We start from the raw sequence: 13475 nt of genomic DNA, 5'->3' as shown, positions 1-13475 counted from the left end.
TAAATCAATGTGTCCATAAGCTATTATACTGTCAGCCATTTGGCACATCTCGATACAAAATCTCAGCATATCACCATTTACTAGTTAATCAAATTGAATATTGATTCACTTCACAGTTCAATGTGCAACAATAGTTTCGACTCATATCACGTGAGATGTAAACTCAATTCAATTATCTCATTGTATGTAACTTGTATGTTGAGCTCATGTAGAAATATCAATTATGAGCTCTAAGATTAATTTGACGCTACAATTGCTTGATCAACTCTTGCGTCTCGCTGCCAGACATTCTACGTTCCTGTTTGCTCTAGGTCATTATCATTGTTTTTACCTCTGTTTCATTCTAATCGTCGTTATAAACCTACGTAATTTCTACTGTTTACAGTAGACAGAATCTACTGTTATCAATTGTAGTACTCTACTGTGTCTCTCGGAAATCTACTCAAAATCAATGATTTCCTACTGAACACTTTCAGTAAGCCTAATGTGTAATTACAGTTGAGGAACTACAAGTGAAATATTCTCTTCAATACTACATGTAATATTGCATGTAGTGTGTTTGAATTTGAATTCAAAATTTTGGGTATGTCAGCACTTAGTCTATTTTGCACCTGTCACTTTATACGGCGTCCAGCCCCTTACCAGAACTAAAATAACATAAGTGTAACATCAATTTGTAACATATCACGGGCTGAAAGCTATAAATTGGGATTCCCCTGTTTTAATTAAATAAATATAGTTTGTTTGTTAGGTACTTCTCCTGCTTGTTTAGACACTACATTTCTGACAAAATTTGCTCCTTTATGGCATACATTTTGTACTATTCACGCTTTATGTCATTTTTCTCGCAAGAAATGCGTCCACCACTCTACGAGCTCGGGCATACAGACGTATGTAAAAATAATAATTGTATACAATAAATTCGGCCATCACGGTGTGTTTCGTTACACAGGAGACGTTCAGTGTCAATAAATCTTAGCACAATCTTTGAACAAACATTTGTTCAATTCTGTATCTTAAAAAAAAAAAAAACACAAAGCATATGTAGGAATAGTGGATGGAAAATACATGCACAGAATTGTATGAAACAATACAAACTCTTTCATTTAATTAGATATTTCATATTAAATAACTTTCAGAAATTAACGCTATATTCATTTTAGATGAAACTTTACGTTCTAAAAGTCAATTTCTTGTTTTTTTCTGGAATGCAAGAATTGGTTCTACATTCTAAACGTATAGAATTTTGGTCTTCAGCTGTGTGTTGAAAACCAATGCCGCATTGGATGTTGAAAATTCGAATCTATATTTAATTATCAACTAGAAAACCCAGTATTAATTAAAATTCCATATGCTGTTATTGTTACAAAATGCACTTATTAAGTAAGCATATTTTTTAAAAAAAAATTAAAGGTATATACACCCTTTAATTTTGAAGAAATTGCTAGTCTGTTTGCAATATCAGATTTGTAAAACGTATAAAGCGAGAATGAATGTTTTATTATTCTATAATATCATATGTCAGATGTGAGTTGCTTTACAAGCATTTTAAATTATATTAACATTGAATTATCAATTGTCCAGCGAATTTTCTAATTTGACATTTTGTAGTGATGAAACAGAAGGCATAGCCAGGGTCCAAATTTCAAGGGTTATGTCGAGAATTCCAGCATAAACGTTTGCAAAAGAACACCTTTGTTAGATTTTTCAGTTGCAAATGCAGATTTTTCATGCTAGAACTAAGTATATCTTTGTATACTAAAGTGCTATCAGTGCAAATCTAACTTCAATACTTGTGACATATAAAACGGACATACACTCAACTTTATTGTTAAAAAAATATCACGCTGATAGGTTTGCTGGCGTAAACAATAGCACATTTATAAGTATACTACACTTGCTCCTTGCATGCCAATAAAAGAAGTGGAAATATGAGCTTTAAAAATTCAATTAATTATATTGATTTGGTTTATTTTACCTCGCTTTTCTGCCACTTTTGGCTAATCGCAAAGATGAGAATGGATGATGAAATTGATGAAGGGACACTGGCAAAGAACATTCATGCCCAGGCAGGGATTGATTGATTGATTGATTTAGTTTATTTTACTTCGCTTTTGCGCCACTTTTGGCTAATTGCGAAGATGATGATGATATGAAGAAATTGATGAATGGACACTTACAACCACCCATGCCCAGACCGGGATTCGAACCCGAGACCTCTGGCGTCTGTGCTAACCACTCCCCCACGGAGGCCGGCTCAATGAGCACTATGTGTGTAGTACTAGTAGTTCATCAATGCTCTAGAGACCGAGTTGTGTGTAGAAATAAAACGTTCATTGTTTTTATATTTAATATATTTTTTAGTTATAATTGTTAAAAAAACTTGTATATTTATTCCATCAAGAGGGACTGAATACGATTGCAGAATGTAACGCATTCAATTTGCTATTTCCACATGAATCCAAATATAAATGGTCTGTCCTCCCCCTTCCCTTCGAAAGTAAAACTTTTACTTCAAACACTAGTTTCCACGTATCGATGGATTCGTTTTCCGATCGTATAAATCACGGTGGACAAAACTGCCTTGTTTCCTACGAAATCCTATTACAAGCACTAGTTGCACATGAAAATGTTATGAAAAATGAAACAAAGCAAATTGAATAATCCAAAACTCGTTATCATGGTTGCAAATTGATTGTTATTCATAGAAGTCTGAAAATCTCTGGAATGAATTGTTATGCACATCAGTAGATAATTGCATTATACAACTCGCTCTCCGAAAACTCGATTCTTCCGTACAGATGAACTTTGGATAGCAGCAAGATTGAAAATAAATGTAATCACAAGCGCAGTATCCAACTCCATTACAGAAATTGGTTAATCAGGTTTGTAGGTAAATTCGTTTCTCCTTCATACCTTAATATACATGCATAATAAATATGCTTTGAGAACCAAATAAAATCAACACAATGATTTTGTTTCTTTTTCTCCTCGCAGAGCCTCGTGGAGTCATCCCTCCCATATTCAACGAGAAATTAGTGTCAATTACTTCACGGCAGGATGACGTGGTCGTGTTGCCGTGTGTTGCACATGGAAATCCGAAACCGACATACAGGTGGGTTTGTTTTAATTTACATTTGTCAGTGTTGTGATTCGTGTTGTTCTAGTTGTACGGTGGGCGTAAAAAGTTGTTGTAGTTCATCAAGAGGTACTGTCAATCTGTACCTTGGAGGCAAACAACCCACTTTGCACTGAAATATGCAGGATTCCATACCGTTAAGGATGCAAGGCCATGCAGAGCAAATAGTTATTGAGCAAAGTCATTGAAAATTACATTTCCGTTACTTCATTAACGTTTTACAATAATTTCAGTGATTATCCCAAACATTTTTCAATAGTCCTGCATTTAAAATAATTGGAAAATGTTTGAATAATGAATGTATAGTCAAGAGTAAGTTTCCATTCTTTTGGCTTGCCGGAAAACGCTGGCATTGCTACAACGTATACCATATTCTGAAAGATAACCTTGCACGGTATATTGCCTCTTAGTTTTAACATTTCCTGGCTTATCTTCCAAAAAAGAAATATAAATAATGTAAAAGTTATGATGCATTTTAATGATTCCAAAACAATTGCAATTTTCTTCTGAATATATGTAAATTTCAACTGTATAAGGGTAAAATAAGCAGCAAAAGTATCTTGCCAGTATTTGCTGATGTGTGGAGAATTAGGAGTAATTTAAAATATCTTGCAAAATGCCTTAAACATCATATTACAGACTATACACACATAAAACTAAATGCATCAAATCTATTTGATGCACCAGAAACGCATCAATTGTTGCCCTAAAGTGTGTTCTTTGGTCTTTGCCAAGAATCAGGTTTACAGTTTGATGCATTTTTGTATATTAGTTGAAAGGTACCGCCAAAGTTAATCATTATGATGTAAGTATTTTTTTTATGCCGAGCTGTACTTTAACGCATCAGTTGCGTTTTTTGATGCACCTTCCTTAATCTTCCTCGATGATGCACTTAAGGATTTGGTCTGATCTGCAAACTTTATGCATTTTTTGTTTCAGCTGATGCATTTACTTTCTTTCGTGTACTTAACAAGTAATCTTGTTTTGCAAAGAGGGAGGTCTTTTCGTTCGAACTCAGGTCATGATAAAAGTTTAACTTTATTTTTTTAGTGTCTAAAGCTACACTCAGAAGTGATGAGGAGACAGGTGAGTGTAGAATTTTACATAATTTAGAACTGCATAATATGTATTCATCTCCAGATATTATTAGAATAATTAAATCAAGAGGACTTAGATGGTCACGCCATGTAACACGAATGGGAGAGGAAAGAGTAGTTTACACGATTCTTGTTGGGAAACCTGGTGGCAAGAGACCTGTAAGAAAGCGAAGATAAAGATGGAGGGATAATTGAGATGGACCTAAGGGAAATCTGTAATGATGGAAAAGATTGGATTGATCTTACCCAGGATAGGGACAGGCATGTGTTGCTGCAGCCGTAAACCTTCGGATTTAGGAATGCTAGAGGGTTAGTTAAAACTCCACTGTGCAACATTATGACAGGCCTCTTGGGTAGGATAGCGGTCTCCGATTCGATTCCTCGAAGTGTCACTTCATTGGTCCAGATTCCACTCTGTGCACAAAGTGAGCTCCGCTGAAGAAACTCCATCACGCATTGTGAAACTTTAAGGTCGTTAAAGTAGGCAACGCTCACCTTTGCCTACCGAATGGGGTTTTTCTTGAAAACGTGCCCCTTGCTGTGTTTGGTAAATCCTGAGTACGGCCGAGTGTAAAGAGCGATGCCTTTAGCCGCCGTTGCCATGGAAAATTCACAGTTTATTTCCATAAAGGGGAGGAAGATTGAAGCGAGGAAACCCTCGCTGAAATCTTGAAAACACAACCGAGAAGAGACTATGGTTCATAACTCAGAAAGAATGACACCTGTTGAGGATGAGGAGAATTTTCAAAGCCATGCAGTGCTTATTCTCATTTGCGAAGAAGGTCTCTTAACGTATGATCTGCGGATATTGAGAGAGATTGCTTGGAACATTTTACTCTAAGAGAATAAGTACACGCTTGAAAGGAACAAAAGATAAAGCTATTTTAAATTATATTTTATTCTGGAGAAACGTGGTGGTGCAGTCTGTAGGGCGTCTGACTGTCACACGGAAGACCCGAGTTCGATTCAGGGGTGAATAAATCAGGGTCTCTACCAGTCAAGAATGTCAAGATGAAGTTTCGAAATGGACAATTAGGTCAAGAAAAAGTAAAGACATTATGCTGGTGGTCAAGAAGTTTTGCTATTATTTACATTATAGTGAACTTACATTGTTATACGCTATACCTGTACTAGGATTTGTTAAAATTTAATATTTGGAAATCTGAAATTGTATTGAGTTGTGGTTAAGATTTGTTCACGTTGTTTCTTAATAATTACATTTTGGTGTGCGTAAAGTTTTGTGAAAATATTAAATGAAGTAATGTGACAATTTCCCATCCAGGATGAAGTCTGAGGCATTAATTTTTACATGCATTGATAATTAAAGCAAGTCTAAATCTCGTATAAAGTACTGCATCAGTTTTCATGTCAACCGGCCTTGTGGTAGGGATTTTTCAGTTAATAAAAATAGCTGTTGTTTTTTTTTAATTTCCAACTATACCTAAGTAGGGGACAATTAAATAAATGTTATGAAGGGTCAAGAAAAAATCATGAAAAAGTCAATAATTTGGGATTTGTTATTTTGGTAGACACCCTTTGAATTCAAGTGGGGTTTTGTTTTTAGGAATGTCCCAGCATGAAGCTGGCCTGAGAAATGGGTGAGATGGTGATTGTTGGTGGGGTACCTTCACATCCGTTTCTAAGTCTTCATGTCATGTTGCAATAACTTAAGTGCACCCTTTGAATGCTCTGGTCGATAGAAACTTTACAACTAATGTAGTGTGAAACATGCAGCTTCTAGCTGATTACGTTACACTACTTTCTTTTATTTTTAAAGTTGATATTTTACATATATCAACATCGCACCATTAATAAAAGCAGTAGTAACAAATAATTCCCTCCTTTAGTTATCCAAATTTTGGGAAAGATCTTGACCCTTACTCAGGGAAGAAGAAGTATTAACATTTCATCATAAAAGGTTAAATTGGTTTAAAATTGGATGAAATCTCGACCCAATTTCTGGAATAGCCAGTCATTTTCTGATCTCAAAATGTCTTGTCTTTCACCCGATATGATATTCTTTCACGTTCCAATACCTTTTCATCTATTTTAAACCATTTGTATCCAAATCTTGACCCTTTATCATGTCTTGCTAATAACGTTTTCATCCTTGAATAAGAAACTTGTTCAATTCGAAATTTTTTATAACAAAGAAGGTATGTGTTGTGACTACTGTCTTAGTTCACGTCCCTAATCATTATCGTCGTGATAACAATATATATTTATCATATACCCTATTAATTTTAATATCACTTAGAGAAGATATCCTTAAGTTTTACGCAATAATTATATATTAGAATTACGTATTCTATCAGATTTATACAAAGTCTTGAAAGAAACTGATTAATAATTAAAGTTGATTGAATAAATGCTGGTCCAGGTCAGGATCAATTGTTAATATCATCGATTCTCTGATTATGGTATACTCTGGTAAAGATTGGCGCTGTCTGTGATGTAGTCGTTAACGTAGAGCGTTGGACTCAAGATTAACGAATGAATGTTACTTTTCCTTTCACATATCTATCTGACGAGTTCATCTTATGGTTTCAATCAACAGGAAATAGAGAAATAACCAAATTAAATTAATACGTTGAGATTATAATATAGATAAATCAGAAGATTAGATATTGCAAAAAGTGAATCAAAAATGTATGAATTCAAAGAGCCATTGTACTGTGTCTTCTTAACTTGTATGTGTGTGTATAGCTGTGTGGCCGACAACGTTAGAAAGTCAGTTCGTATTATTGAAGGGCAAAATAATAAATTTCATTCAATACGTTCCCAGATTTCCTTTCCTTTCATCTTCTAAGAGAATTCTGGATCAAAGCAAGTTTCGAGAGTAAATACCGTAGAAGCTATAAGAGATGGGAAAATCCCTTTCCAATGGGGATTTCTCAAATACCAATTGGAGGTTATTTTGGCTTATTGCCTGCTTTCTGCTCGAGGGAACTTCTAGATATGCTGCTGGGGTATTATGTTGTGAATTTTATTTCAATGTGCGGGACTAGTCATTCTTGCGAGGTTTAATATTGAGGAAGATCTGTATGACGGTTTGACATGACGAATGCGACTCACATTTTTCCTTCCATTGTAACCACGTGAAATTGATAGAAAGTTGTATCCCTATTGTTATTTTATGCTTGTTGTGGATATATTTCACGTCGTTTTTCTTCCACTTTTGGCTAATCGCGTCGAGGGGGGTGATTGATGAAATGGATGAAGGAGCAATCAGAAACACACTTGGACGACACAACATACTGACTATGGGTTCAGGTCTTCTTAAAAGTCATCCTTCACACAACCTGTTAAAATTACATAGAAATGTTAACAGATTGCAAAATCAAGCATAGATCACGTATTGCCATTTTTGAATGAACTTTGATTTTTTTACATTAGTACGTAACACTGCAGTGGTCTCGCCAAAAATAATACTCGTCATTGGTCGCGCGGATCACTGTTGTGATCCATCGAATATTATCGTTTACATCCATTATTTGTCACAATTTATCTGGTTTCATGGTGAGAATGTCCTTTATAAAGTATTCTGGTTCACTTAACAAAACAAAACAAGTTATTTCTCTCAACACCTTACAGGAGGGAAGAAATTCCAAATTAGTAAATTACATTTCAAGTGTGATGAAACCAAACATGATACATACAGTAACTTAGAATTTTACTTTTATTATTCTCTTTCCACACAAGATTCACACACAGGTGTTAGTAATCTGGACACGCCCATTTCATACGTTTATAATAAATTTCAGAAACACATGCGAATACATGCCGTATTAAAATACCTACGTGTCCGGAAACGCTCCCGTCAATAGTCGCGAGGATCACTATTGTGCTCTACTGAAATGTGAGCCCTATAACAAGTCAACAATGGATCTTTTACAAATAACGGCTGAATGAAAAGAGTTCCTGGTCTGTTCCAGGAAGGTACACTTGGATCAAAGGTCAAACGGCAGCAGCATGTGAATATAAACGAGTGGATCACTATTGTGATCCGCGCGACCACCACAGTTAAGTGAATGCAATGATCAAATAAACTATTACTCGACAAAATACTGCCTCCTATGACTAGCACTTAATTTACATGCTTACGCCATCAGAAAATTTTCCCATTTTGGTGTGTATTTTTTATTTTATTTTAGAAAACAAGTGTTTAGTGTTTCTCCAACGGGGCAAGAGTGGCTAATGTCAAAATTAAATGTATTTTCCTTACTTTGCACTGGAAGTGCTGTATACTACATGACTATTGCTTAATCTGCAAAGTTTTCGAGTGCTATTTTGATGACTTCAAGAAACTAGAAATTCAGATGCTAACTGCAAAGGGATAGTTAGTTTGCCTGCTATCTGTTACTAAAATGTGTCCGTGTGGCACACAGAAACAAAACGTTTCCTAAAACAACAAATGCAGTTTTTCACATCGGAGTGGCGTGACGTACTTCATATAACTGCATTTGTTTCTTAAGATTCGTTTTCAAGTTTCATGCCACTTATCATTTCACATGCGATGTTTCCCTTCATTTGAAGCCCTCTCAATCTAACCGTATTCTTACAACGTGTATCCCCGAAAACATTGACACTATGGCACGTACTGGAATTCGCACTCGATTCTGTTAAATAGTTTCATTTAATGAATTAATTGTCTTGTCGTTATAGATAGAATTTTAAGTGGTCTACTTTCAATGTCGCCACTAAAGTTCTTAGGTTCGAGTCCTGACGTCGACAAGGGACTTATTTGTGACTGTTGTGACTGTGCCTTCATCAGTTTCATCCAATCACTCACTATTCATCCTCATCGTCGAGATTAGATATGAGTGACAGGCAGGAAATATAAAATAACCAAAATATAAATTTAATTTATTGGCGCGTATTTGGGCAAATTTGAAAAATTCTTATTTTATAAATGTAATAAATATTTTTGTTAATGCATTATATTCGTGGGAAGTGGATCGAATTGGAGCATCATGCTCGAACGTGCACTTCGATTGAAATTTAAAAGTGAACCAGTCAGCACCAAGACTATGTTGTACTCATCAGATATCATGAGGACATATATATTTGGGTTATATGAATGTAATTGATATGAACATTTTATTCTTGAGTAGGGGCGTGTCCCAATTGACATTGATGAGAGACTTCGTGCCTTCGAGAGTCGCTTATATATGGAATCGAACCCTTGTTTCCAAAAAAGCAGTCAAGAGACCTACAAAGCAGATAACTGCATCTTCACTGACGTCTCTCTCCATATCTACAAACTCTTATCACACGGCATGAAAGAGATAAAGTAATGCTCTCTCTCTATCTTCTGGAAAAACAAGTCATTTCCATACTCCAGTGACATCGTTTCTTAGTTAACTTACTATCATCTTCTTAATTTCTCCTTTTTATTCCTATCCGTGAACTTCAATCCAGAGCACAAAGACTAACATAAACCACAGACGATGGAGAGGGTTCCTCATAAAACACACCCCACGCATACTAGCGAACTTGTGCAGTGGGTAGCTATATCGAGAGCTATTGTGTGCAAGAGAAAAATGTGACATTAATGCTGATTTTAAACATGCAAAGGTGTAACTTTTGTAGGTACTACCGTGACTATCATCTCTCCTTTCCTATTCCTACTTAGCTTTTATCCAGAAAGCAGAAAGGTTACGTTTTGCGATATTTCTCTCAACCCTTGAGGTCTGAGGTAGTAATATTTATTATGTGATTGGTTTCCACAAATATTGAAAAACATTAGAAGTAAACCAGTGGAATTCCTAAACCCGAAGGTTCATTGTGACAGCAGCTTGTGTATTCCATCTGTTCCTATTCCGGGCAGGATACAACCATTCTCGATTGTCCTTTCTTTATTGATTGGTTTGATTTATTTTACTTCGCGTATCTGCCGCTTTTGTCTAATCGTGAAGATAAGGATGAGTGATGATATGATGAACTCACACACACCCATGCCCAGGTCAAAATTCGAAGCCGGGCGGGGCGCGATGTGATAACCACTCCGCCACGGAGGCCGACGTCTTTCTTCGTGTTTGCCTTCCTACAGACCTCTCTTGATTGATTTGGTTCATTTTACCTCGCTTGTCTGACACTTTAGGCTAATCTTGAAGATGAGGATGACTGATGGATTGGATTGATTTGTTGTTTTAAGTCCACTTTATGCACAGTAAGGCTAATCGGGACTGGACCTACAGTTTAAAGTGGGATCCGAACCACTATGTGCCTCCATCGGGAATCGAACCCGGGAGCCCTTGGTTACAAGGCGACGACGCTACCACTGCGCCATCGGGGAGGCCCGAGGATGACTGATGATATTAAGAAATTGATGAATGGACACTCACAAAGAACACCCATGCCCAAGTCGGAATTCGAACCCGGGACCTCTGGCTTCGTAGTGCGCTGCGCTAACCACTCCGCCAAGGTGATCAGTTACAGATCTCTTACCATAATATAGGAGGCATTACCACCGAAGTCGTCTTGATTTGATTACTTAAATAATATCTTAGATAAACTTACTATGTAGTGCATTGTTATGTAATCTTCTAAACTTACCATATCTCTCTTAAGTCCAAATATTGAAAACTGTAAACAGATATAACTATACCAACTGCACGCACTACTTTTTTAGCCTAATACTCTGAATGCAAAGGAGATCTCATCTTCATTACATCAAATTTTGAATATTTTATTTTGGCACTTGCAAACTTACACCTACTTCAGCTGTGCGCATACTATTGCATGTATACTCTTGTACGAAATAAATACTAGTTTACTTGCATTTTCTTTTTTTTTCATCACTATTCTGCCTCATAAGTTTAATTGCGACGACGAGGATGGATGACAATCTGGTGAAATTGTTGAATGGATTTCTCGAGATTGGAATCCAGAACTTTCGGTGAGATGACGGTGAGATCTAGTCTGAGTTACATATTAATATAGTATATTTTCAAGTCAGTCATAGCGATCAAAATGGTGAAGTTTTTCCAGTTTGGTATCACTTCTTTGATTGTGTTGGATGATGATTTTTTTTAAATATTAGGGATGAAAATGCTTGTGCGGACAGCACGTCTCATATTACACCATGGTACTTCTTGGAGTACGTCTTGCCTGCGTGCGAGATGTGCGTAGTAATACGCACTTGTAAATGCGCAGTCATATTTTACCCTTTCGCTGGCTGGGTCAAGTTTCCAATAGACTTCAGAAGTCCCCGATCGACATCAGGCGTTCAGTCATTCGTCTCTAACTTGTGTTGGAGCCACTTGACGATTCCTTTATAAGAACTCCCTTTCCTCTCCTTTAAGGATCCTCCAAGATTGCCTCCCCATTCAGATCCCAGAATTCTTAAGCTACCTTCAAAAGTTGTCATAGATTTCCCCCGTTCTAAAATCTCTCCTGCTGCTAACACCATTCCATTCATTTTATTCGACCCGAAACGAGGGGTCGCTTTCAGCTTCACTCGTCCATTGTTCGAGGTTTTTTTCAGAAACCGTCTTTTTCCTTTTGCAGTATTTCTTCCCGACTTCTCGAAACTTGTTGTATTTATCTCTAGTTGCGCTAGCATGGTTTTCATCTACATTCGCCACTTGTTTTTCTTTCTATTTCTGGTATTTTACGTCACTTTTCTTCTATACTCTGTCTCTGGAATCTGTGGAGCAAGGCCGCGCATAACGGAAGAGAAGAGGAGAAATTAAATTGAAGAAGGGGGAACCCCCAAACCCGCCTCCACCCGCAAAAATTCAAGGGTATGGGCTTAATGTCCTTGTATCTTTAAATACACCAGGACGTCAGTTGCATGAATTTAACGATTCTCCCGCCTTTTCATTCTCTTTCTTTACATATTTATTTTCAATTTAATACATCAATACAATAAGTAAAAAAAAAATAGAGTATTCTATACATATGTTGGTAACTTCAAATTTATATTATTTGAGGAAGAGGAGAAAGCGAGTTGGCGCAGCGCAGCTGCTGCAAAACCTAGTGGCTGCACTCACTTCCCCTCTCACGAGTTCATTGGTCGAGCCCTCGTGATTCACCACTTGCGCAGAAACTTGTTTTCGTTCGCTCACTCCAGAGATTCCAGGAATAGAGTGTACCTCTTGCATTGAGAGGTGAACGATGATTGATTTAGTTTATTTTACTTCGCTTTTATGCTAACTTTTAGCTAATCGCAAAGATGAGAATGAATGATGATCATCTCATTTACGGATAAGATGGATGAAGAGACAAGCACAAACATATTGGGACGACACAACGCGCACCCCACAGTGGATTATACTGGCTGTGAGTAAAGACGCCACTCCCAGGTTCGAATCCCGGACTGGGCATGGATATTCTATGTGAGTGTCCCTTCATTAATTTCATCATATAATCACTCGTCATTGCTATTAGCCAAAAGTGTCTGAAAAGGGACGCTAAATAACAAATGTCTAATCATTCTAACGCCAGTGCCTCGCCAATCTGCAAAATGCTTTCCAGGGTGTACTAAGTGGAAGGGAGGTTGACATTAGGATGTCTTTGGAAAGGGTCACTAACCCTTTCACCCCAAAGTGAATGTAGAACCGATGACGGATCATGGAACAAACACAACAATACATCCATGCTTTGACTAGGGTTCGAACCTGCCACCTCTGGCTTCGCAGTGTGTTTCGCTGACCACTCCACCACGGAGGTCGGTGCGCCCCTTTTACTTGCACGAGCATACAATATGTGTGTGTGACACATAAGGAAGTTTATTCAGGAATAAATTCTGCGAACCACATTAATCATATTCCCCCATCAAAGAGTACAAGTCAGTAAAAAGGTACTAAAAACTAAATTACGCAATCTGTCACTTCATGCTTTACCGTATATTAATTCAGCGGCAAAGCCAGGCAGGCACTGGCTCGCCAGGATAATTTTGCCCAATTACCTAGAAATATTGATCAATGCATTGAGTGTGTTTGATTGATTGAGTTGGGTGTTTTAAGTCAACTTTGTGCACAGTAAGGCTAATCGGGACTGGACCTACAGTTTAAAGTGGGATCCGAACCACTATGTGCCTCCACCGGGACCCCTTGATTACAAGGCGGCGACGGTACCACTGCGCCAGCGGGGAGGCCCTTGAGGATGTTTGAAAATGACTCGGGGGCACATCCTATAAGTCATATTTTCATTTATTTCAGTTTGGAAGCAACCAACAATGGAAAAATATCACAGTGAAAACGTCCAACTAATGTTATGCAAGAATTCGTTTA

General features: G+C 37.2%; 1 protein-coding gene across 1 annotated transcript in view; it reads left to right on the top strand.

Annotated features, from left to right (window-relative positions):
- The window catches only part of LOC145981412 (cell adhesion molecule Dscam2-like), an 842890-nt gene that overhangs the window by 439036 nt on the left and 390379 nt on the right, over positions 1 to 13475 (top strand). The window contains 1 exon segment of the mRNA XM_083114650.1: positions 2998 to 3115. Within this exon segment, the coding sequence (XP_082970776.1) occupies positions 2998 to 3115 (118 nt within the window).

This window comes from Lepisma saccharinum, chromosome 2, assembly GCF_977018435.1.
Source record: "Lepisma saccharinum chromosome 2, izLepSacc3.1, whole genome shotgun sequence".
NCBI lineage: Eukaryota > Metazoa > Arthropoda > Insecta > Zygentoma > Lepismatidae > Lepisma > Lepisma saccharinum.
This window is presented reverse-complemented; position numbering and strand designations above follow the sequence as displayed.